The 27,263-nt window shown below is 41.9% G+C and overlaps 1 protein-coding gene across 1 annotated transcript; it reads right to left on the bottom strand.

The window, feature by feature from the left end:
• Nucleotides 1-904: 904 nt before the first annotated feature.
• DNAJB14 (DnaJ heat shock protein family (Hsp40) member B14) lies at nucleotides 905-26,693 on the bottom strand. Its single transcript, XM_053403972.1, has 8 exons — nucleotides 26,216-26,693; nucleotides 11,771-11,945; nucleotides 8,080-8,225; nucleotides 6,592-6,774; nucleotides 5,946-6,040; nucleotides 5,083-5,192; nucleotides 3,170-3,342; nucleotides 905-1,810 (listed from the first exon to the last, which is right to left on the bottom strand). The coding sequence occupies exons 1-8, from the start codon at nucleotides 26,346-26,348 to the stop codon at nucleotides 1,686-1,688; spliced, it is 1,140 nt and encodes a 379-aa protein (XP_053259947.1). The 5' UTR covers nucleotides 26,349-26,693; the 3' UTR covers nucleotides 905-1,685.
• Between the last annotated feature and the right edge of the window lie 570 nt (nucleotides 26,694-27,263).

Below are 27,263 nucleotides of genomic sequence, written 5' to 3'. Positions count from 1 at the left end.
TTTCTAAGATAAACCACACTGCCCTTGGAACAAAACAAATGGAACATAAATATTTTTATATGAAGTATTAGACGCAAAATAGCTTACAAAGGTTTGCTAAAGTCGGAACTCAGGCACCAAGACTCCCGTTTAAAGTTTCTCCAAAACCGCATATTAAATTTACACCAGCAAACGTGACTATATCCTTTTTAAAGCATGTGATCACTGAGAACGATAGCACTTTTCTTTCATCAGTGATCTCAGTGCTCCTCTGTACAAAAATCTACCCTGTACACATCTGGACAGAAACTGTTGCACTGTGGCTTCTTAGCTCTTGTCAACAAGCAAAACCACAGCTTAAAGCAGCAATTCATAGACAAGCTAATTGTAAAAGAATCAGCAAAGGGTTCAAAGGCACAAGGCTGAACTTTAGAGGTGACATACAACAGTGTTATCCTTGCACAGTGGATGTCTGCTTGTGCAAGGGGACTTATTCCTTTTCTCTCCCCTGCACATCCTCAAAATCTGCTCCAGAGGTGGGAATATTTTGAGTCAATTATGGGGGCACATCGGGGAGGAGAAGAAAGGAAAATCCCATTATATCCACTGGTGTGACATTGGATAATGCCCTAGAAGTGGCTTGATCAACTGTTGATACCTACACAGGAAACAGAGTTGTAAATGAACACAACTGCCAAATTCCCCAATTTTTTAAAAAATTGCTACTCCATTATTTTCTCTGCTTTTTAGTGAAAGAGAAGCAGCCTATGAATGTATATTTAGCATGCTTGTGTATTTAGCAAGTGGATTTAACACCTTCCATTTCTAAAGGATTTGCACGTGACCCTAAGTCATGCTAAACTAAAAAATATGGAGAGGTGGGTTGTACAGCAGCACTTGCTTAAATACACCTTGTTCTTTTCTGGAACACCAAAACAGAATGTGATTAAATACCAAAAGCAGTATCTGTGCACTTCTCTTTTTTGGTGCCAGTGTGCCACTTAGCAAGAAACAGTCTGGTACAGATGTCTGGTTTGTCACTGCTTAGATATACAGTATTAAAACTACAGCATGAATGCTGAAACTCTGGTATCAGCCAGTCTTATCCAATCATCTCATAAGAAATCCACATGGCCAATTACTTTTTAAAAAATACTCCTTCAACCTAGTAGATTTTATGCAGAGAGAAATTTGTTCCTGTTTTCTTTCAATTCCACACACTTGACATCTGAATAAGGAATGATGTAGTCATACTATTTGTTCCATCCATGAGATTAAAGGGTTTAATGCATCTAAATGCCTTTGAGATTTCTTTAAACATTTTTATATACACAAGTCTTCTTTTTCCACACATATTTACATGGCAAGTATTTCAGAAGAAGAACCACTATGTCTACATCTCCACAAGCGTAGCAGCACATTGGAGCTGCTTCTTGTAGAAAAAGAAATCACAGAAGCTCTGGGAGTAAAACTTAAATGACAATTCAATGATGTAAATATATGACCTTGTCATATATTTCAGACTAAGATGCTATTAAATTATATTGGTACTTCAGGGTAAGGTTTTTGGAAACAGCTAGACAGCAGTTTTACATCCCTCTTCCTTTTCATGACAGAATAGTATTTTCTCAGTTTACAGATTTTTCTTTTTATACATAGAGAGAGAGAGAGAGTGCATGTACAGGCAGTACATTTCAGGATCTAGCTCATTCTCCCCGATAGATACTGGTCAACCGTTCTAACTCTCTGCAGTTGTCCATGGAGATGGCTTCTGCTTTCCTTCGAAGACGTTCGTCTCTGTACACTTTTGCTGCATACAGTAAATCTGTTTCTTTAAAAACAAAAACAAAGTAAATAAAACATCTTGGCAATAGCTGACAAATGTCATTTATTTCATAAAATGTATACAGCACTTGAGTGTAAAAAACCTCAAAGTGGTTTACAAAAAGAGAAAACAATAAAACGTCATCTATTTCTTTCATATGATGCCAATACTAAAATGATTCAGATCCACAAATTTTCAACTTGCCAGAGAGTACCCTCTTCTCTTGGATGCCATGTGGCTTTCAATTTTCTCTCTTCACCTTTTTATTTAACATATAAACTGCCCTATAACAATGGATCATAGAAGCCGTGTACCAACCCAAGCTGGAAGAAGGTGCTCCAAGCCACTCATGCAACTTACAAACCCAGTCCTTTAGAGGGAGTACCTCTATCCAAATTACAAACCCAGTCCTTTAGGGGGAGTACCTCTCTATAGTTTGCACTGAACCTAAGGCTTATTGGCCCTCATCCTCCTCATTACCACAGCCCAGCATTGATCAAGATAGACACCCTCATCTGGATTCAATATAAAGGAAGGGGGGAACCCCTAGATGTTAACTGACAAACTGTTGACACAACATTCCAAATCCCCAGATGACCTCACCAAGCCATTTCATGTAGATGTTAAAAAGCATGGATAAGGCAGAACCCTTCAGGACCCCAAAGCCAGTGATGGAGTTGAATACCTGCTTCTGTCCAAGTACAAGAGAAACTACTGAACAGCAATGCTGTCCACACCCAATCAAGCAACATCTTTAGGGGGTTACTATAACAGATACTATTAAGAACAGTGTCCAAGTCTAGAAGAAAAAGAAAGGAAACAGGGCTACACTGTCTGTGTCTCCCTACTAGCAAACATAATCTCACAAGGCAACCAAGACAGTTTTGGTGCCAAAACCAAGGCTAAACCCTGAATGAAATGGATCTATAAAATGAGTTTAATTCAAGAGTGTCTGGAATTGGTCAGCAACCTGCTTGAACATCTTCTCCAGGAAGAGGATGCTAGCCACCAGAATATAATTGTTGAAGTATTCGGAGTCCAAATAAAGTCCCCCCCCCCCGGAATTTTATGACTGCTTCTGAGGAGGTTGGGATCATCCCCCCTCTTGCTGACAACAAATATAGCACTTCCATTGCAACTGTTCGAAGCACACTACAAAGATAACCTTAATAATTCTTATACAAGAAGAGCCTTATAAGTCAAACCAGGTGGGCGTGGTTTAGGGAAAATGAACCTGGATCTCACAAACCTCTGAAAAGGGGGGAAACTCCCTTAGGATCCATGCCAGTAACTCATTCTATTCAGAGCTACATGTTATTTCGGTATAATGCCTTTATTTTTTAAAAAATCATAAGGTCTACTTACTTTGTTGCCTCTCTTTCCAACAGTTATTTCGAATGTTGGACACGTAGTCCTCTTCCACGCTCTTTTCCACCTTCTGCAAATTTGCACCTTTATATTCATTTTTAAAGTCCTTGTTGACATAATAAGCAACACCCAAGTTTTGTGTCTGCATCTGAATGGTCTGTCCTGAACCCCTGTAAAGAGATCCCATACTAATTGTCAGCCTGTGTCACTGTCCCCAATGTTGTTGTCAGCAAAGAAAAATCAAAGAGGGTTTCAGATTCATTGCAACATAAATAAGAGTTTTCACGAAAGTCTTTACATACATACAACACCAATTTGCCATGTCTGTAAATCAGTAAACAGCAATGTTGTAAATGATGTCTTGTATCTGGTGTCTGATACTCTATACTTCCCATGTCGTTGGTTTGCTAAAACATGTCTAGAGCTTATCACAATGATGTGGGCATTCTATTGAGTTAGATTGCTCCTAATTAGAAGGCTCCACGTTAAATATCCTAGCATGCAATTTGCCTTTTTCACAGCTACTGCACACTGGATCAACATCTCCATCAAGCTATTCACAACAGCAAAGTCTCACTCCTGAGTCAGTCACTGCCAGTTCAGGCCCCATGAGTGTATGTGTGAAAGTAAGATCCCCCCCCCACATGTAACACTTTACACTTGTTTACACTGAATTGAATTTTACAGTTCATTTTGGAGAGGTCCTCTATATTTACCTTTGCTTCATTTTTTTAAATTAATATACAAGAAAAAATATTTTCATACTAAAGGGTTAAATTAAGAAGTTCCCTCTGTTTTTAATTGCCTATATTTACAGAGTCAGCCAGGTTAAGATAGTGGCTTCCATTACCATAGGAAACTGGAAGCTAGTAATGTTGAGGACTTCTCACCTTCTAGGGAGAGGCTATCACTCAGATAGGAGGTCCTGGCCTCTGACACATGCAACTGCAGTCTAGTTACTAACAATGAATCTACTATTAGCATGAAAACATAATGCACATTGCGTTAGTACATGGGTAGGCAAACTAAGGCCCAGGGGGCAGATCCGGCCCAATCGCCTTCTAAATCTGGCCCGTGGACGGTCAGGAAATCAGCTTGTTTTTATATGAGTAGAATGTACCCTTTTATTTAAAATTCATCTCTGGGTTATTTGTGGGGCATAGGAATTCGTTCATTCCCCCCCCCCCAAAAAAAAAATATAGTCCGCCCCCCAAGGTCTTAGGGACAGTGGACCGGCCCCCTGCTGAAAAAGTGTGCTGACCCCTGTGTTAGTAGATAAACTACCAACAGAAGTAAGTACCAGAAGGGAAGCCATTTGTTTTAAGCAATCCAAATAAGCACTAGGATTCCACTCACAAAAAGCCTGAAAATAGCTGTGGTTGCTATCTAAAGATCTCTAATTCTAAAAATCAAAACTCAGAACCACTTGTAAATACTTCTTAGTTACAGCATCATGCTGCTAGTTTAAAGTGCAACCAAATGGGTAAATTTCACTGTAAGCTCTCCTTTAACCCCTGTTGAATCTACTTTCCTAAAGATATTCTAAGTCAAACTGTCCAAACCTTGTCAAGGACAACCACATGAGAAAGCATTAAGGCCTCTTTTCCCAGTGAAGTTGTGAAGGTCAAAAACAAGGCGCAGAAACCCTTAGCAACACTGACCTAAGTGATGTAAACATAGCACAGACCCACAATAAGCCATTGTTCAGCAGAACTGAGCTTCTATATTGAGCTATTTTTTCAAGGGGGTAATAGCAGCATTTCTTGCTTTTGGATTTTCCTGATCATTTCTGAATTGGTGCACACAAAGGAGAAAAGCTCTGCAATATATAAAGCTTGAAAAAATACAGGAACAGCAGAGGTATTTTAAAATATCCTGTAAACCATACAAATATTAATAGTACTACTTACGATCTTGGATATAAGGAGTATGGAGGATTAGACACCATCAACTGGCTCAGCAAAGAGACAAGGATCAGCACAATAATTGGCATCAACTGGATGAACATAGAGAAGCCGCCCTGGAGAAGGAAACAGCAATCAGATAGACAAATCACAGGGTGTTTTGTTTTTGTTGGAAGGAATCTAGTCCACCATCACCACCAATTTCCTAGACAGGAAATATGTGTATACCCCAAAAGACCTATAGTGGATTCCTGTCCAGTCTTTCTTGAAAGCTTTGGAAGGAGATAGGTTGCACTAATGAACAGTTGCCTTATGTGTAGTCTTTTTTTAACTTCATATTGTTAAAACCTATCACTTCCTATCCTCATGTGAAGCCATGGCTTAGAGTAGCAGTTCTCAAACTTTTTCCTCTTCTCCACACTTGCCATCCTCTCCTGCCACACTAGTGTGACTCACTAGACCCTTTGAGAACCACTGGCTTAGAGGAATTGCAGGAATTCCCATAAAGGAGCAAAAGCAAGCTGCTGCTAGCTCCTCTTTATAAACTTTATGCTGCATATATAATTAAGTGCAAGGGTGCCTTTACTGTAGCCCAAAATCTAATGCAGGCTACAATATTATGAAGAAGTACCGGGGGGTGAGCCACAATGGGTCTTACTTCTGAGTAAACATCATGCATAGGATTCCTCCATTAAAATAAGATACGCTAGTTCAGAAAATTTGGAATTAGGTTTTTAACTGTTTCCTTGCTTCTGTTTACTAAACAGGCACTCATTTAGACAACAGAACTGCAAGGCATGCTGCTCATTAATATTACTTCCAGGGATGATATTTCAAAAAAGATAAGTTCATGCCAAAGACAAACATACATCACCCCTCTCCTCTTCTCTTTCATGCCCACTATGACGATGTTGATTATGGTGACTGTAGCCAGACCTTCCATTAGAAAATGAATGCACACTGCCTACAGGGGAGAAAACATTTAAAAGATCATATTGGGAGCAGAAAAAACATGACAAGGTGAAAAAGTAAGTACTCGGCTGCACTCGTTTTGAGGCAACACTATAGGCAATGCAGAATGCCATACTAATTAGTACAAATAATATATTGCACCTTCAAGAAAAAGGCATAACAGTTTATTGGACCACTGGCTGCTAGTGGGCAAGGCAAGCATTTAAGTTTCACAAACTTGTTCTTCAGGTTTGGGAAAAGCAAATTTGGTTTTAAGCAAAGCACTGGGAAGCATTAAATAGTTCATGGGAGCTCTGATATCATTGTATGAGAACCTTGCTGGTACATGAGGCAATGGTTGCTGAGCATGCTAGAATAGATTTAATCAGTTACAAAAACACTTTTACACCCCATTCATTTAATACTATGTACAACTCAAGGTGGCTGATCTACCTTAGGAAAGGGAAGTGGGAGATATTTGGGACTGACAAGAGAATGGGAAGGATGATACAGAGGGAGTGAGATGGAAGTGGTGAGCTAAGGCGAGGTGATCAGTGAATATACCTGTTGGAAATGCCCCGCCGAAGAACATGTTAAAAAGGTCCTCTGGAGTAATATCTGCTTCACATCCCCTGTGGAAGTTAAATCTACCGTTGCCAGGATGGCTGCATGGCTCTTCACTGCCTGTGAGGTCATATTGCTTTCGTTTTTCTGGATTGCTTAACACAGCATATGCATTTCCGATCTCTGAAATGCAGAGTGCAGGGGAAAGAAGCATGGGAGAAAAGAAACAGTTTAGATACACAGAGAAGGGAGTGATACATTGTGCTTGTATTAATTCACAGGTCAGACGGGGACCCAGACTGCCTGACTTGCAGTGAGCCACTTTTCCACACTGCACATAGACAACATTGGACATGGTCTCAAACATGTCTGGGGGTTGATGCATAGCACACAGTCTAAAAGGAGTAAGGAGTAAGTTGTTGTTGTCCATTTCCCCTCCCCTTTGAAACATGGAAACAAATGTATAGTACAGATACCAGTGTGACTATAGTACTGTGAAATGCTTTGGGATGCCTCATAGGAAGCAATTTATTTATAAATAAAACAAATAACAATGCAAGTAGGTATCACAACAGAAAGTGTGTTCGGTAACATATAAACTTGTGTTCTTTCAGTGCAAGCAGTGTTTGGCCATAGCAGTGCCCAATTTATTATTTTATTTAAATACAGTGGAACGTCGGTTTTCGAATGCTTTGGAAGTCGAACATTTTGGCTTTTGAACGCCAACAACCCAGAAGTGAATGCTTCCATTTTCGAATGCACCTTGGAAGTCGAACGTCTTCCGAGGCGCATTTCTCCATTTTTCCAAAGGATTTTGCTGACCAGCAATTGCACCTCGGTTGTTGAGCGTTTTGGAAATCGAACAATCTTCCAGAAAGGATTACGTTTGACAGCCAAGGTTCCACTGTAGTAAGTGTTCATGCCGTATCACAAACTGTTTAAACATGCTTTTGAAACAACCTACAGGGAACCTGCTCAAGACTGAGAAACCCAGCACCCCCTGGGCACATGAAACAAGGTTCCCAGTAGCCTGGGTTCCAGCCCATGTTTCCAACAAGGTTTGTTTCATACCTATATTGAGGTTAGTACATAGATGATGGTTTGCTTTTACAACTCAATGTCTCCCACCTTTTGTATGAGGATCTGAATATACTGAGCTACAACCAAAGGACCATAAATGGGAGGAAAATAACAACCAGTGCTATTTTTGAAAGGTTTGCAATAAGTTACTTCTACAGCACTTTTTATCCTTCCACTTGCAGAAGTAGAAGATCACAGATTTAGTTTCATTGTCACATAAAACGCTCTGGCCACAAGGTGTACAGCTTAGTGCAAGGTGTGAAAAGCCATCCTTTAGCAGCTACAAAAGAGCACCTTTGGATCCAACCCATTGTTAAAAGGATGTGCATTAACACAACCAGTTGGGCAGAAGAGATACACCTGCCCCTGAAATGTTTTCTTTTCTACAAGTGAATTAGAAAATATTACTTTTAAAAGCTTCTGTTGCTCCTGGTGCATGATTTTTGTCCGGATGAAACTTCAGAGCAAGCTTTCGATAAGCTTTCTTCAAGTCTTCGTCACCTGCATCTTTGGACACTCCAAGGACTTCATAGTAATTTTTACATTTTTTTATACTGCAAGAGGTCATTAAACAAAATAACTTCAATTTTAAAACACAACTATTAACTCTTAAAGCACAATTTGAAAAGTTCATTTTCAAACAGCTTCATCTTATGTACAGAAACCACAGTACCAGTATTTTTATTATTATTTTTTTGCTTTTTTTAGCAGTAATATTACACATACATTGGAAAATCCATATGTAGAACTATGCCTAATGTTGGTAATGTATTTTATTGTAAAGCAATGTTAACAAAGGAATCCCAGATATAATACACACACATCCAATATTACAGTTACCTGAAACCCATTTAAGTGGGCAGCAGTTTTTATTCTTTGCCCAGTTATATCTTTCCAGTTCATGATGGCAAAAGCATTATGAGGTCAATGATGTAACCATCAAGAAAGAGGTGGCTTCAAACACCAGAGACTATAAAGGATAAACTCCAGGGACAAACAGCACAACTATTCTTATGGGGATGGATTAGAAAAAATGATGGCAGTTTGCAAGCAAAGCTCTTGTGTCTTCTCCTCAAACCAAATGACACTTTTATCCTATTGCCACAGAATCCAGCAGCTGACTTGTGAAATTATTACTATTATCGAGGTACAATTATTAAATGTGGGTCAAACTATACTCACAATATTTGAATTGCATGTACATTTTTAACTGAAAGTTTGGACAAAAGTGTTAAGAGGCATAGGAGGGAATATTATGGAAACACCTAAGAGTAGATAGGTTAGTGATTTCTAAAGAAATTAAATGACAAAATTCTTCTGTTAAAACAGATGAGTTCTTGAATACATCTATGTATTAAGAAGAGGCAAATCATTCTCATGAACTCTTGCTTGTATCAATGAATATCAATCATGCATGACAGATATAGTTCATTATACTGAAGAAAGAATTGGTAAACTTCCATTAGGTAAAAAAATTTGTAACATCTCAAAGCAGATCTGAATATTTCTTTAACAAAAAAAGCAAGAAATCTGCATGGAACCTGAAAGTGTAATAGATTTATAGTGGCTTCAACAAGGAAAGTGCACTCCTTGGAGTCTCATCTTGGTTCCAGCTCCTCTTTGAAGAGGAATTAAAAGTGCACCAAGGACAACTGGTAAATATTTTTGAGGAACACTGATATATCGGCTAAATGGTTTTTAAAATCCCACTTTGATTCAGAGCAACACTAATCCAGTAAGATAACGTAGTAGTTCCTACTAATAATAGTTATGAAAATGATCAACCCATTAGGTCCCCCCCCAAACTTAATGAGATTAAATGCTGTGATAGATATTCCAGAGACACCAGCATTACTATAAGAAAGATCTCCATTTGACTTTTATGCTGCCATTGGTAGTTGTGCAGGTTTTGAAGATGATAGCTCTTTACTAGAAAGCTAAGCCCATATTTTTTGTTTCAGAAACTTGGAAATGAAATTTTGCCCACATGAGAAGACATTATCACCAGACCTCTTTGGTGCAATAAAGTGAGCAGCCTTCTGTTCAGCTTGCTTAACCCTTATGCAATCAGTAAAGAGTTATTGCATCTTGCACTGCTCCCAGTTGAACCATACTGTCACCGAGCAACACTCTATTGAAGAACTACAAGCACTCTCTCTTGTGTATAGGATGGGGAAGAAACTAAAATGCTTGTTTATATTTCTGCCTATCAACACACATTATTAGATTCTAACCTGGCAAAAATATGCTGAAACTAATCACTTGGAGATTGTTCTGCTCTATAAATGGCACTCCTGTGCTTCTTAACACTATTGTCCAAACATTCAGGTGATGTACATGCAATCCAAATGTTGTTCGTATAACTTCTGTCATATTTAGTGAGTTGCAGAGGCTAAACATGTGGGAAAAGAAGCAGGAAAATCTATGTCAGCCATGAAGCTCACTGGCTATGTGCCAGTCACTATCTCTCAGCTGAACCTACTCCGCAGATTGTTAAATTAGATTGGGGTTGGGGATAAGAAAAAATATTGTCCATCTCTGTCAGCTTCTTGGAAGGGCATAATAGAAATTTAATAAATAAAAGTAAGAATAAAAACCTCAGGATGCAGCAAATGCGTGGCTAGACCATTTGCATCATATTTTAGAACGTGGATGGAGAATCTCTGGCCTGCCAGCTATATCTGGCTCCCAGAAGATTCCCATCAGCCACTAGGAACTCTTTTCTTCAGTTTTGCCCCTCCTCCTTGACATTCATGCCAATAGCATATGGGACCCCAGCTAGTCCAGAAGTACAATAGATTGCAAGCTTGGGGCCAATCCAGATCAGGACCCTGGCATGGGCTAAGGGGCCTTTTACCCTTTCCTCCTGCACTGGAAAAGTTATCTCACGTACTTCAATGAGAGAGTCAATCAGGAGTTGGGAACCTTTTCTTTTTTTTTTGTTGAGGGCCACATCCCCTTGGGGCAATCTATTAGACGTGCATGTTAAAGTGAATAGAACTGAAGCTTGTGGTGGGGGAGCCAAAGTCAAAAGTGGGTGGCGCACCCTCTTGCTTTTGGGCTTGCTCTCCATGCCCCTGCTTTCTTTCTCCTTATCGCTTGCAAATTGGGTCAAGGACTACATGTTCCTCATAATCTAATTGCTGATTGGATTCAGGTTAGAGATGAAAGAGTCACTAATACATGCACTAAAGGAAAAGAAGTAGGAAAGGACCTATTCACCTACCATGTTAATAGTAGAATTAAATTAAAACACTTCAGTATATGGAACAATTCAACATATTGACACAGCTGCTTTTTATATAGCCAAAACTTTCTTAGCCATCTCACTTACTGTTTGAAATGACAACAAGCTACATCAGGCTCCAACTGATATTGACAAAGCATTCTGTCAACATAGCGGCAGTGCGCTCAAACTATGAGACCTTTCAAAAATGGAATCCATGAGTTTAGCTCACACATCAGAACATTTAAGTGACAGCTGTACTGCTCTAAAAGGTTGACTTAAAACCTTTGTAAAGAGCAGTGTGATGTTCTCAGCTAAGTTAATATTCTTAAGCTGAAATCACACTGGCAACATCTGAAGAGGTACTGTTTTTACCTAGACCAGCCTTCCACAACATGGTGCCATCCAGGTCGTTTAGACTACAACTTTGATCAGTTCCAGTCAGCATAGCAAATGTTGTTGTTGTTGTTGGTATCCATCTGGAGTGTGCCTCTGGGGGTGAAGTCAAATGACTGTGTTAGCCTGGGCAGTGTGTTTGAAAGTCCTGGGCTGCCCAGATGACAAGACTCCCCTTTTGGCCTCGCTGATGTGATCCAAAGGAAAGCACAGCAATATGTTTTGCACCAGCTTGGCACCAGGACTTACGAGGCTTACAAGATGGCTTAGAGACCGGAATTTTATAGGGTTTACTCTTCAGCCTTTTCTTCTCCTGAATATATCCTGCAAGGCAGCATGGCAATTGGTCAGGTATTATTAGAACTGCTGTCCAACAACAGATGGAGGGCACCAGGTTGGGGAACGCTATGCTGTCAGATACACTTGTAATTTGTTATCAGTACTATCAACAGGCAATCTGTTTATTTAGGAAAATACCTTTGCACTCCTTCCACTTGATCTTTGGTGTAGGTCTTCCCACTTTCACCTGCAGCAGATGCACTGCTGTCCTTCATGTTATTGGGTTTGTTCTTATCACTTCCACTTGCTGGTTTTCGACAGTAAGCACCACTCCCGGCAGCACTCCCGTTCTTTGAAATTGCTTCCAGTAACACTACAGAAGAAAAAGAGTGTAAGCTACATAAGCATAGAAGATACTGCCGATAGGCTTACATTTTGAGGACAAATGGGGGAAAGAATCAGATAAATTAATTATGTTCCTAGGCTAATATTTGCAATGCATTCCTATGCAGCAGGTTTACTCAGAATAAGCACCACTGAGTTCAGTAGAACTTACTTTAATGTAAGTGTGTTTAGGATAGCATTTTAGAGCACAATTTGAACCATCCCACCAACGTCCCAAGGAGTTATGACAGTGCATATGTGCCTTTCTGCCACCAGAGATGAGTGCTAATGGAAAGCTATTGTCAGTCGTTCTCCTGCCAGCAGTAGCAAGTGCCCCCAAACAAGGCATTGAAGGGCTGTGGCACCAGCAATCCCCGAGCTTCCTTTATGCCAATCTGGAGGCGGCACAATGAAAAGGAAGGAAGAACCGTCTTCCCAAAGTTAGGGAAGCAGTGCTGGATCCACTGCTTCATACACACACAGACCCTACCTCAGATCCCACAGCAAGAAATATCCTTGTCCCCCATATAACAGAGAGATTATGCCAGAGAGATTAGCTGTTGAATTGTACAGAAGACTGATCAGTTAATTGGTTTATTACTGTGGTTTATTTTTCATTTATTATCTTTGTGCTGACACACTGCTATAGACAGTTCAATCACACATCCTCAGAATATATTTTTTTTACAGCACATAAAATGGAGTAGTTAAAAGTGACACAAGACATCTGGACTGATGTCATGAGTGCCATACAAAAGGTACCTATGCGCTACTATAAGTACCTGCTCAATCATTCCTACATTTCAGGGGTTGGACTAGATGACCCCCAAGATCCCTTCCAACTCTATGATTCTGAGATTCTATGCTGCTACTATTACTACAGAAAGTAAGTTCAGTAGTTCCTTTTGTTAGGAAAATAATTGTTTTCCTGCATCTCCACACACAGCTTTTAAGGCAAAGAGAAAAAGCAATCATTTCACAGTAATTGCTGAGGCAGCACTGTCTGGTTGATTCAGTCCTGCCTGCAAAGTCTTCAATGGAGAATCACACTGCAAAATGTAGCACCCAAAAAGGTTGATTCTGGCCCATTTCAGACTATGTTCTGACATCTAAATTATTAAATCCACAGAAAGGAAAACCAAGTTCTCTTGTCAAGAGGGGGCTAAACTTGAGTTATTTCTTCCTGAAAACTGAAACCTATAGTTTCAGTTTAATCAAGATCTTTTTGCTGTAAGAAGCAAAATAGAATAGGTTAGATGATACCATCAGGCGATACTATGATGCAACTAAATTACTAAAATAAGAAATATAAGCTGCCACCTTCGCAAGGGCCTCCATCCCAGCTTGATGAAATCTTTGATAGTACTGTATTTGAGCAATCAACTGACTCACATCCTAAATTTCCCTAGTAATGTAATTTTAAACGTATATGATATTAATATTAGATTAAAAAGACTTTCTTGAATTAGTAAAAATAAGTTTTAAGATTGGAAAATCCTGAGCACACTTATCAGGGAGCATTTCCCACTGAATTCAGTGCAGGTCACTTCTGAGCAAATACGCTTGGGATCTGTAAAATACAGCCATTGTCTTGAAATGGGTTAAATCAGAACTGCAAGAAAAAAATGCCTTCAACAGCTTTAGAAGAAAACTATTTTCTACCATGTTCTTGTTGATCATTACTATTACAGCATTGTAAAAATGCAGAAGGGAAACTTCTAATTAATCAAAGTTGTTAAGAAAATGCACATTTTGGAAACTAACAGGACTTCAAACAGAATGAAAAGTCTGTTAGTGTGAAGCATGTGAAGACAAATATTGTAGGTAGGAAATGGGATTACCAACTTGTATCTTTTCTAGTCCATTCACATTTCTATTAAAATGTCTAAGAACGTTATAATGCTTCTCACTAAGATATGAAGAACTGCATCTGCCAATTTCTACAAATAAAGCTGCTGTTAAAAGCACAAAAGCAGGCCAGGCTGGTGTTGTTTTCCCCAGTCAGTTTGCAATCCCAAATGGAAGACTGTCCCTCAAGTACCAGGAATGAAATGCTAATATGGCAACTCTTATTATTGCACTCACAACTCAAAAATAAGGATACAAATTCACTAGAAGATTAAAATAATTATTTTTAAATAAGACAAAACATATCCAATTGATTTTTTTAATAATCCACATTAGCATACATACTATTTACATGCAAATAAAGCATATAAATTAGTTGCTTCAATATGCCTCAGTGATGTGGACATATACGATACGATACGATATCTTTATTGTCATTGTCCCTTGCGGAACAATGAAATTGAAAAACTACATAAAACTACATAAAACTACATAAAAACTACATAAAACATTCAAAAATCCCTAAAAACTCTAAAACCCCATTTTAAAATACACTATACTACAAAGACCCCTTATGCTGCGTTTAGAAACAGAATTGCATTAGCATAGAAACTGTTTCTTAGGTGGCTAGTCCTGGCCTTTATAGTCCTGTCTTCCAGAAGGCAGAAGCTGAAAGAAATCATTTCCGGGGTGCGTACTATCATGTGCTATATCTGCCGCTTTCTTATGGCACCTGGAAGCATAGATTTGATCTAAGGTGGGAAGAGTGCACCCAATAATTCTCTCTGCAGTCTTTACAACCCTGGATAGCATTGTTTTTTCCCTGGCCGTGCAGCTCCCAAACCACACACAGACCATAAGTTAGTACGCTCTCCACAGTGCAATGGTAAAATGCCATCAACAGGTCCTTTGAGAGATTGTTTTTCCGGAGGATTCTCAGAAAATATAACCTCTGCTGTGCTCTCTTCACCAGGTCTTTGCTGTTCTCTCCCCAGGTTAGGTCGTCTCTCAACTCCATTCCCAGAAATCGAAACACCGAGACCTGTTCCATGCACTTCTCCTCAATAATAAGTGGCTGAATATTCAATTTACATTTCCTAAAGTCCACAATGATCTCTTTTGTTTTCTTTAAGTTAAGGAGTAAGTTGTTTTTCCTGCACCACTCCCCCAACTGCTCAACTTCCTTCCTATAGGCCGCCTCCCCCTCTCCAGCAGTAATTAAACCAACCACCGTTGTATCATCTGCGAACTTAATGATCTTATTACTGGGGTATTTGGGGGCAATATGCAGTGCTCTAAGGAATATGCAGTGCTCTAAGGAAGAATTGAAATGGCCAGTCAAGTACAATGCTATTTATATAGTAAATTCAAATCCAGACTTCACTCTTGTAAAGCCTTTGAAATAGTTCCACAATTATAAGCTTCTTTCAATGCCCTTTGCTGTGTCTGCTGTTGATTATGAAAGGTAGAATCATAGAATCATAGAGTTGGAAGAGACCACAAGGGCCATCGAGTCCAAACCCCTGCCAAGCCGGAACACCATCAGAGCACTCTTGACGTATGGTTGTCAAGCCTCTGCTTAAAGACCTCCAAAGAAGGAGACTCCACCACACTCCTTGGCAGCAAATTCCACTGTCGAACAGCTCTTACTGTCAGGAAGTTCTTCCTAATGTTTAGGTGGAATCTTCTTTCTTGTAGTTTGGATCCATTGCTCCGTGTCCGCTTCTCTGGAGCAGCAGAAAACAACCTTTCTCCCCCCTCTATGTGACATCCTTTTATATATTTGAACATGGCTATCATATCACACCTTAACCTCCTCTTCTCCAGGCTAAACATGCCCAGCTCCCTTAGCCGTTCCTCATAAGGCATCGCCTCTAGGCCTTTGATCATTTTGGTTGCCCTCCTCTGGACATGTTCCAGTTTGTCAGTGTCCCTCTTGAACTGTGGTGCCCAGAACTGGGCACAGTACTCCAGGTGAGGTCTGACCAGAGCAGAATACAGTGGCACTATTACTTCCCTTGATCTAGATGCTATACTCCTATTGATGTAGCCCAGAATTGCATTGGCTTTTTTAGCTGCCGCGTCACACTGTTGGCTCATGTGAAGTTTGTGGTCAACCAAGACTCTTAGATCCTTTTCACATGTACTGCTCTCAAGCCAGGTGTCACCCATCTTGTATTTGTGCCTCTCATTTTTTTTGCCCAAGTGCAATACTTTACATTTCTCCCTGTTAAAATTCATCTTGTTTGTTTTGGCCCAGTTCTCTAATCTGTCAAGGTCATTTTGAAGTGTGATCCTGTCCTCTGGGGTGTTAGCCACCCCTCCCAGTTTGGTATCATCTGCAAATTTGATCAGGATGCCCTTGAGTCCATCATCCAAGTCGTTGATAAAGATGTTGAATAAGACCGGGCCCAAGACAGAATCCTGTGGCACCCCACTAGTCACTCTTCTCCAGGATGAAGAGGAACCATTGATGAGCACCCTTTGGGTTTGGTCAGTCAGCCAGTTACAAATCCACTGAGTGGTAGCATAGTCAAGACCGCATTTTACCAGCTTCTTTACAAGAATATCATGGGGCACCTTGTCAAATGCCTTGCTGAAATCAGGGTAAGCTACATCCACTGCGTTCCCTTCATCTACCAGGCTTGTAATTCTGTCAAAAAACGAGATCAGGTTAGTCTGACATGACTTATTTTTCAGAAATCCATGCTGACTATTGGTGATCACAGCATTCCTTTCTAGGTGCTCACAGACTGTTTGCTTAATGATCTGCTCCAGAATCTTCCCTGGTATTGATGTCAGACTGACTGGGCGGTAATTATTTGGGTCCTCTCTTTTCCCCTTTTTGAAAATAGGGACAACATTTGCCCTCCTCCAGTCTGCCGGGACTTCGCCTGTTCTCCAGGAATTCTCAAAGATGACTGCCAGTGGTTCTGAGATCACATCTGCCAGTTCTTTTAATACTCTTGGATGCAGTTCATCTGGCCCTGGAGACTTGAATACATCTAAACTAGCCAAGTATTCTTGTACTATCTCCTTAGTTATTCTGGGCTGTGTTTCCTCTGCTGAATCCTTTGCTCCAAATTCTTCAGGTCGGGCATTGTTTTCTTTATCGGAGAAGACTGAGGCAAAGAAGGCATTGAGGAGTTCAGCCCTTTCTGTGTCCCCTGTTTGCATTTCACCATCTTCTCCTCTGAGTGACCCCACTGTTTCTTTGTTCTTCCTTTTGCTACGAACATACCCATAAAAGCCTTTTTTTGTTGCTTTTAACCTCTCTAGCAAGCCTGAGTTCATTCAGGTACAATCTATTCTCCTGCTTGTGTATGGTTGCTATCATGTTATATAGAACCATGTCAAAGGGCATGTCTACACAGTCCTATATTCCTGGCTTGATGCTTTCATTTGTAAATAGATTGAATTTATCCCTCAGAACTCTCTGCCTCCAAAAACTCTTCAGTACATATGGACATATCATGCCTAAAGGAAACACAAAAAAACCAGCCTGGGTTTCTCAAAGCACAACACAAAAATACCAGCTGTTTAGATGGAAGAACAGATCCTTCTGCTCCCAAAGAAGGCACAAATAAATCAGGAACAAATAGGCCTACAGGTGCTATACAGTCCCTTAACAGGTCCCTCCAGGGAATCAAAGATTGCAAGCAAAATATTTGCTGAAGTCCCATCAGTCTCAAGCATGCAAACTACCTCTGTAAGAAAGAAGTCAAACTAACTGAAACATCACTGGCTTGACATCAAAAGTCATTCTTCCTTCCAAGAACAGACTTAAATGAATTAAAATAAATATAAATAAAGTGATACAAGTTTACCTGACATTTTGAGGGCCAACGTCCTGTAAGAAGAGGGTGGCTAACATTTTGCAGCCCCAAAACCACATTGAAGGTTGGTTAAAACTATTTTTAATATTGTGTTTTAATTGCAGTAACCTGCTCTGGGAACTTCGAGTGAAGGGTGTGTGATAAATTTTTATACTGTAGTATCATCACCGTCCCCCTCAAGGACTGCATGCCACTGTACACTCACATGCACACACTCACCACTCACATAGGTACACTCAGAGAGGCAGGCAGAAACATTCAAGCAGGACACCCCTCCTTTCTGCTGATCAGCCTAGCACTCGAACGGGGAATAAAAACACTGTCTCTGTTCTTCAGAGATATCAGTCTCTGAAGAGCATCATAGCGCTGGGCTACAAGAGGAACCTCTCCTCCACAGCCTAGTGTTGTGATTGCAAGGAAGCCCTGACTTACTTACAATGATGCCTCTTCTCCCTCTGGCATGGAGCCACTCCTAGAAGGTCTACTCTAAGCACTCCCCTCTTTCCCAAACACTAAGGCCTTCTAAGAACTGCATTACACCAGAGGCAGAAAAGATACCTCCATCTGAAAGAGAGCTGATGGGCTGCTGCAAGTGCCTTTGCGACACTGGCTCACCATCTCTGCCCTATGACATCCCTCATCCAGAAATTCAGGCAGATCTCCTTAATTAAGACAAATTCCTTAATTAAAGTGAATTCCTGTGAAACTTACTTAGGAGTAATTCTTTAGCACTTACTTTAAACTGAATTTGCAAAAACTAGGTGTGCCTCAGCTTGATTTGATTATTTGCCATGGTTGCAGCTCTTATGGCTGGTGAAGACTACAAATTTGGATTTGAAGCAGGGCTATGATAATGTCCGTGTGCTGCTCTGGTTTGCCAGAAGCAGCTTAGTCATGCCGGTCACATGACCCGGAAGCTGTACGCCGGCTCCCTTGGCCAATAAAGCGAGATGAGCGCTGCAACCCCAGAGTCAGTCACGACTGGACCTAATGGTCAGGGGTCCCTTTACTTTTATGATAATGTTGCATGTGCTGCAAAGATCCAGTTCCACTGCTTACTGCAATTTGTACTACTGCTTTTATATCTACTGAAGTAAACAGCAGTATAAACAAGAGCAACTCCCACGGACTAGCATCAGGCCTTTTGGTTGGCCTAGAACAGGGGATTGAAGTTTACCCCAAAGTTGTTGTGCTTTCTTTTCACAATTTTACCCCAGTTGTTAAGCTTTTTTTAGGATTTCACCCCAGGATATATAGTGCCACATATACAGTGGTACCTTGGGTTACGAGCTTCATTTGGTCCATTCTTAACCTGAAACCATTCTTAACCTGAAGTGTGCTTTCGCTAATGGGGCCTCCTCATGCCGCCGTCGTGAAATTTTCATCCTGAGGCAAAGTTCTCAACCCAAGGTACTACTTCTGGGTTAGCAGAGTTTGCAACCCGAAGTGTTTGTAACCCGAGGTACCACTGTACGTGCCTGGCCTAGAATACTGTAGATGCTTTCACAAGGGAACGTAAACACACACAATTCACTTAAATTATTCAGGTAAATCTGCTCTTTTGAGAAATTTAAACTGAACTGCCCGCTCCTCAGGTTTTTAATTATAGGGTTCAATTTAAACATGACACTAAGAGTGCAAGAACTTAGACATGGAACATTTCACAGCCCTGCAGACCTCTGCTGCTAGGCATGTGACATGCTAACACTGCACACCCAGGTGAACTGATCTGGCTTATCTGAGATACTGGAGACATGGAATACTGCAAGGCTTTTACAAAATGTCTGGCAATATGTTTCAGCTGGATCATACTTGTTGGAGAATCTCTGAATAAAACAGAGCTCAGCTAGGTGTACATTCTACAATGGCATTTACTGCTAAGTCTTATTTGTGCTTTTAAAATATACAGTTCATTACCTTCATCTTTAATATGAGGTCCATGCCAGTTACAAACTTGGATATACTGCTATTCAAAACATGACACCCACAGGAAGTATAGTTTGGAAAGCCTTAAGGACAACATTTGATCTATAAAACCCTATGCAGCTCAGGACCACCTGTTTGAAACAGCGTAGACCCTGGGGTCTTCATCAAAGAGCCTTCTCCATGCACCTTACTTGAGTGAGCTACAGAGGGAGCCACATGAAAACAAGACGTTTTCAGAAGTGGTCCCCCATACATGTAATGCTCTCCCCAGGGAAAAGTGCCTAGCACCATCATGATCAGTTTTTAAGTGCCAGCCCAAGATCTTTTCATTCACTCAGGCCTTTGGCAACAAAGCCAGTCACTACAGTGGTGCTTATCTTTTAATGGGGTGCATAGGATTTGCCATTACTGTAGTGTGTTATTGGATGAGCACTTTAGGTACTGTGTATTATATACTGCTTTAAATTTTCTAAGTTAAATTGTTTTTAACTGTTATATTTCATCTGGTTAAGTTGTTTTGAAACTTTATTCTTTTCTTTTTTGCAAAATGTAACTAACAAATATAAATAATAATAATAATAATGTTACTTTTATTATTCGCAGAAGAATCTTCAAGTAATATATGTACTGGTCCAGGGCAATGACGATACAAATTGCTCTGAAAGCCACATATATTTTTGAACATGTTACCTTCAGACCAGATTACCAGGGTACACGTGTTGTGACCTGAAATATAACCAGGTATTTGAAAAGAGGTTTATCAGAGCCAACATATATTAGCAAAGCTGTTTGTACTTTCATAGCTCTAGGAAGCAAGGGGCCCAAGCAGGCTACTATTATGTTATACTGGGTTTCGTCACAGATAAGCCTAGATTAGGCTAAGTGAGTAATGTGTAGCAGGTATCTCAGGAACAACATATATTTGTATGATCCTCCCAAAAGCTCTAAACTGTGGAGGGAATGATAATTTCAAAACATTACCGTCTCTTCACTTTTGTATTTCAAATATCCAGCCTTGATTCCACAGTTTAACCAGATTTCAAGTCCTCCTATGCTTTTAGCAGTTGGAAACTGGCTTGAATAAAAGGGAACTTGGGACAATTGTGCAGTCTACAGCGTACAGGAAACAATTTGGGCATGGGGAATAGCTAAGTAGTGAAACAAGGAAATGGAAAATTGGAGGCAGGCTTAGCATAAAAGATTAAGGGCTGAGCACATTTCCACAATCATATGTAGGAATCTGACATCCAATAAATTCAGCTTCCTGAGAATCTACGGTTTTACTTTAAAAGAAGCAAGCCAGTGATGTTCACGTGGGAAATCTTCCATAAGAAAAAAATCCAGCACTTCATTTTTCTATGGAAAAAATGTCATTTTATACATTTACTAGTAACAATGAATGGATACCAATTGCAAATACAGTATTAAGCAAGTCTGGAAGCTTCACATTTTTGCTGTATTCACTAAATAAAAGTACAATAAACATGCTAAATTTGATCACTCTCTAAGGTATCAGAAACTTTTTCCATTACAAGTTACCCTTGCCTAGAAAAAAAAATATCTAGAAAACTCACACCACTGCTTCTAAACCTGCAAAGTTATGCTTAAAGCATGTGGGCAAGAAAGATGGAGGCTGGGTAGAATTTCGAGTGACCTGGGTTTCAGTGATATGCATGGTTGATGAAACTAAACTCATGTTAAATAAGCAAATATATCTTGGGAAAAATCTAGGTCACCCTTTTTAAAGTTTCTACAAAAGCCCAGGATATACATGTAAGTTCATGGAAACCTGAACTTGCTTACTGCCACACTTAAAACTGATCCCCTGCCAGCAAGCTAGAGTTAAGAAACTAGAAATTTATTAACATTTCTCAGTGCCCTCATGGAAACAGATCCCCTGGGATCCCCCTACAAAAGTCAAAACCAGCTAAACCAGACCACCCAGCTACAATGCTATGCACACTTACCTAAGACTAAATGCCAATGAACTCAGTGGCACTTGAATAGCCCTGCATAGGATTGCACTACACAACTGGTTTGTTTGTTGTGTAGATATCTCCCAACGATCAAGTTTCTAAAATTTCAACAGGTACAACTCACGTATTACCAAGTGTTTTTCCAACAAGACTACATACTTTTTTTGCTTTTTACAATAGCAAAAAGAACAAACAAACTGAGACAATGGTGCTGGCTCCAGTTAGCTCAGGCCATATGTATAACAAAAAAGGTGTGTGTGTGGTGGTGGGGAGTTGCACATATACTAAGGCACTTTTAATACAGTGCAGCACTAACTAAGTCGATACTGAAGTAAGACCTCTGAAATTTAATTACAGCTACTCCCTACTAATTGTGGCTAGAATCATCTCTGCTAATTATCCTATAGAAGTTACGAAACATGACAACGGGATTTCTACAGCCAGGGAGTACCCAGTTCAAAGGTTGCCTCACTAGGTAACTTTAGGTGAACTCACTAGGCAACTGACTCTCTGAGCTACCTTACAGAGTTGCTGTTGTAATCCATCAATGAAATAATGGGCATGAAACATGTTGAAACTTATTTATAAATACTATATAATATCGCCATCAGGATTGGTTTCAGGATATGGGGACACTGGTGGTGACTACTAACCACTGGGTGAGGTGGAAAGTGGAGAGCCAAACAGCAGGTGGAGCCAAAGCCAATAAGGGGCAGAGCCAACTAAATTGAGTTTTATTCCCATCCTCCTTCCTGCTGAGTTCTACAATGGCAGCACTGAGACTAAGCAAGTAGAAGCTGACAGCCAGGGCTACCCCCTAGAATGACTAAGTAGGAAGACAGGTAAGTTGGGGCTGGCCATGGCTGACTGAGGTTGGAGAGGCTGGTGTCCTATTTGCCCTAATGGACCAGTCACCACTCATCTTGCTTTTCAGGCCAAGGGAGCCAGTGTTTCTCCACAAACAGCTTTCCGGGTCATGTGGCCAGCATGACTAAACCGTTTCTGGCACAACAGAAGAAGAAGAAGAAGAAGAAGAAGAAGAAGAAGAGTTTGGATTTGATATCCCGCTTTATCACTACCTGAAGGAGTCTCAAAGCGGCTCACATTCTCCTTTCCCTTCCTCCCCCACAACAAACACTCTGTGAGGTGAGTGGGGCTGAGAGACTTCAAAGAAGTGTGACTGGCCCAAGGTCACCCAGCAGCTGCATGTGGAGGAGCGGAGACGCGAACCCGGTTCCCCAGATTACGAGACTGCCACTCTTAACCACTACACCACACAGGACACAGTGATGGAAGCCAGAGCGCATGAAAATGCTGTTTACCTTCCCACTGCAGCGGTATCTATTTATCTACTTGCACTGGTGTGCTTTCGAACTGCTAGGCTGGCAGAAGCTGGGACAGAGCAACAGAAGCTCAGCCTGTCATGAGGATTCGAACTGCCGACCCTCTGATTAGCATGCCAAAAAGGCTCAGTAGTTTAGACCATAGTGCCACCTGCTCCCAATTCCACTGTGTACCATGAAGGGAGGATGCATAAGTGTATAAAGGAAGCAGCTCACACAACATACACTTGCTTTGGGTGGCACTGCGGGGATGACCGAGCCCCACAGCTATCCAGAGGTTCTCCAGCTGCCACCATACCTAACCACTGGATATGCTACCTGCAGCTAATGGGAGTTGGGGTCCACAACATCCGGAGACCATTAGGTTGGGGAGATATAGTCTGAAGCAGCCTTACTCAACCTTGGGTCCCCAGGTGTTGTTGCTAATCCTTTACCTTTACTCCCATCAACTTCCCCAATAATGGCTGGGGCTCAAACTCTGCCAAGAGTGTAAGGTCCGTCAAAATCCTCCATTGCATCTCTGACAATTTCATTTCCCAGAAGGTGGAAGAACCAACAAGAGGATCATCCATCTTGGATGTAGTCCTCACCAATAGGGAGGAACTGATTGATGAATTGGAAGTGCTTGGAAACTTGGGAGGAAGTGATCAGGTTCTCCTGGGTTTCAGGATACAGAGGCATGAGAAAACTGAGTGTAGTTGGACACGTACTCTGGACTTTAAGAAGGCCAATTTCGAAAAGCTGAAGCAGCTACTGGTTGTGATCCCATAGTCAGGAATACTCAATGAGAAGGGAGTCCAAGAAGGATGGGAGTTTCTAAAAGGAGAAATATTGAAGGCCCAAATGCAGACAATACCAACAAGAAAGAGAAGTGGGAGGCATCTAAGGAAACTGGTGTGGCTGCATAAGGAGCTTACAGATGAGAGGAGAGTTAAGAAGGGCATGTATAAGAAATGGAAGAAAGGGGAAATCACAAAGGAGAAGTATACATGAGTAGCCAACAGTTGCAGGGGGAAAGTCAGGCTGGCTAAAGCTCAGAATGAGCTCAGGCTTACAAGAGAGGTTAAAAATAATAATAAAGGTTTCTTTGGCTGTGTCTGAAGTAAGAGGAAGAACAAGCAAATGGAAGGTCCTCAGCATGGGGAATACAGAAATGCAATTGGGTGACAGAGAAAAGGCGGAACTACTCAACATCTACTTTGCCTCTGTCTTCACCCAAAAGGAAAGTGAGCCTAATCTGGTGATAACAGAATAAATGATGTAAGGAGGGAGCTGCAGCCCAAGATAGGAAAAGAGGTAGTAAGGGAACACCTAGCTACTTCAAATGAATTCAAATCTCCAGGGCCTGATGAGCTGCATCCAAGGCTACTAAAGGATGTGATTTCAAAGCCTTTGTCTATTATGTTTGAGAATTCTTGGAGAACAGGTGAGGTCCCTACAGATTGGAGGCGGCCAAATGTTGTCCCCATCTTCAAAAAGGGGGGAAAGGAAGACCCAGGTAACTACCAACCGGTGAGCTTGACATTGATACCAGGAAAGGTCCTAGAACAAATAATTCAACAGTCAGTCCATGAACAGGATGCTGTGATTACTAAGACCCAGCATGGGTTTCTCAAAAATAAGTCATGCCAGACCAATCTGATTTCTTTTTTTAAAAAATGGAACTACAAACTTGGTGGATCAGGGAAATGCTGTGGACAAACTGTATCTTATTTCAGTAAGGCTTTTGACAAAGTCCCCCATGATATTCTCATGAGGAAGCTGATAAAATGTGAGTTGAATGAGGTAATTGTTAGGTGGATTTGTAGCTGATTGACTGACCAAACCCAAAGAGTACTCATTAATGGTTCCTTGTCATCCTAGAAAAAAGTGACAAGTGGGGTGCTGCAGGGTTCTGTTCTGGGCCAGTTGTTGTTCAATGTCTTTATAAATGAAATGGATGAAGGAATTGAGGGGGTGCTCATCAAATTTTCAAATGACACCAAACTGGGAGGGGTAGCTAATGCCGCAGAAGACAGAATCAGAATTCAAAATGACTGATTGAAGAACTGGGCACAAGCTAACAAAATGAATTTCAATAGGGACAAATGTAAGGTTCTGCACTTAGGCAGGAAGAACCAGAGGCACAAATATAGGATGGGGGACACCTGACTTACTAGCAGTATATGTGAAAAGGATCTAGGGGTCTTGGTGGAACACAAGCTTAACATGAGTAAGCAGTGTGATGCAGCAGCAAAAAAATCTAATGCTATTCTAGGCTGCATCAACAGAGGTATAGTGTCCAGATCAAGGGAAGTAATAGTACCACTCTATTGTGCCTTAGTCAGACCACACTTGGAATACTGTGTCCAATTCTGGGGACCACTAAACATCCGACTAAACATTCAAAAAAACTTTCTGACAGTACAGTAAGAACTGTTTAGCAGTGGAACAGACTTCCACAAGAAGTGGTAAACTCTCCTTCCTTGGAGGTCTTTAAACAGAGGTTGGATGGCAATCTGTCATTGATGCTTTAGATGAGGTTCCAGCACTGCAGGAGATTGGACTCGATGACCCTTGGGGTCCCTTCCAACTCTATGATCCTATGATCTCTAGCTAGCAGGACCAGTGGGTCAGGGTGATGGGCATGAGACTGTTAATCTCAGGGTCATGAGTTTCAGCCTGACGATGGGCAAAAGATTCCTGCATGGCCAGGGGCTGGACTAGATGACCCTTGTAGTCCCTCCCAACTCTACAATTCTATGATTCTATAATACTGATATTTCAATCCAGCATGGAACTCTCAGGAGGTCCCCCATCCCCCTAAAAAGTTAACCAATAAACCTCAAAATTACCAAGTTGACTTCAAATATAAAGAAAGAGCTTCACCCATCACTGATGTTTCCCAAAAATGTTTATATATTCTAAATGGAAAGGGGGGGGAAAGGGTTGTTGGCATGCCCTACTACTGTCCAAGCGTCTCTCATTACGATCTGATGAGACTCCTGGCCCGTTGTGTTTTCAGCAGCAGCTTCAGGAACAGGATCATTAATGGGCTGGGGGCCCAAAGCTGAGAAAGGCTGGTCCCCCTGCCTGCTATAAAGAGAAAGAGCAGGAGCGGCAAACGTCGCCCTCTCTCTTGCCGTCTGCCTCGACACAGCGCCCCGAGACCAGACCCCATAGATGAGGCGACGGAGTTTCCCCGACACCTTCTTATAGCCCCCCCCGTTTTTTCTCCTTCTAGACTCCCGACACCTGACCGTGAAGGGAGGCCATGCTAGGATCCCAAGGGCGCTCTCGAGATACAAGGGCCGGGGGGGGCGTCCTCTCGGTCGGGCGCCCCGCGCTCACCTTTGGCGGTCTCGGTCGGGTAGAGCTTCTGGGCCTTGTTGAGGAAGCGCAGCGCCCGCTCCCGGTTGCCGGCCTCCAGGGCCTCGCGGGCGATCTCGATGCATTTCTCCGCCTCGTCGCGGTTCCCTTCCATGGGCCTGTCCTTCCTCCGCCTCCGCCCGCCGCAGCGCAGGGAAAAGGCGCCTGACGGGGCCAGCCGGGCGGGCGGGCGAGCGCCGCCGGGGCGCTGAGGAGGCCGGGGGTGGCGGGGTTGGCGACAGGGGCGCTCGCCGGGGCCTTTCCGTGGGCCGCCTCACTCCGCGCCTCTGGGGCCGCTGCCGGCGGCGACGGGCGCCCTCCGCTGCATCGCCTTCCGCTTCTCCAGTCAGCGACGTCGGCTTAAGGGCGCTTGCTCGACGCACCGGAGCCGGCCGGGCCCAGCACCACCGCCGCCGCCGCTCTCGCTTCCGGGGACAGGCTCCGTGACCGGCCGCGAGGATCGCTTTGCGCAGGCGCGGCCGAAAGGAGCTCTCGCCTCCCAAATGCCACGACGCGAGGGCGGCTTTGCGGAGCGGCCAGTAGGGGTCGCAGCCCAACCCCGCGGGCAGGTGGGCTCAGGGGGCAATTTTCCTTCCTGCTCCTCACCTCTTTCAGTACACTTCAGGATGCTTTTTCTGGGTGAAGAGCACTCTCTTTTGTACCTTACAGTATTATTTACTTGTGGTGTATTAGACCCAAGCTGTGGTTTTAGGACAAGCTGAATTAGAGCTCTCCTTCCCAAAAATGTGAGATGTCAAGAGGACCACATCTAGTTTTTTAGGATGTGCAACAGGGATTGGGAAACGATGGCCCTCCAGATGTTGGACTCCCAACTCACACCATGCTGGCTACATGGATTTATTGCTGTTTTTAAATAGTCATAACCCACCCTGGTGCCTCATGATGGACTGTAAGAAATCAGTAATATTCATCAACCCATCTTGCACCTGCTTTTCAGCTCCATACAGGCTTCTTAAGCCAACTGTCACTCAAGTGCACTCTGAAATGTTTTATTTTCTGTGCTTTAGTA

This window comes from Podarcis raffonei, chromosome 9 (genome assembly GCF_027172205.1).
Source record: "Podarcis raffonei isolate rPodRaf1 chromosome 9, rPodRaf1.pri, whole genome shotgun sequence".
NCBI lineage: Eukaryota > Metazoa > Chordata > Lepidosauria > Squamata > Lacertidae > Podarcis > Podarcis raffonei.
Note: the sequence above shows the minus strand (reverse complement) of the source record. Positions and strands in the feature narration are given on the sequence as shown.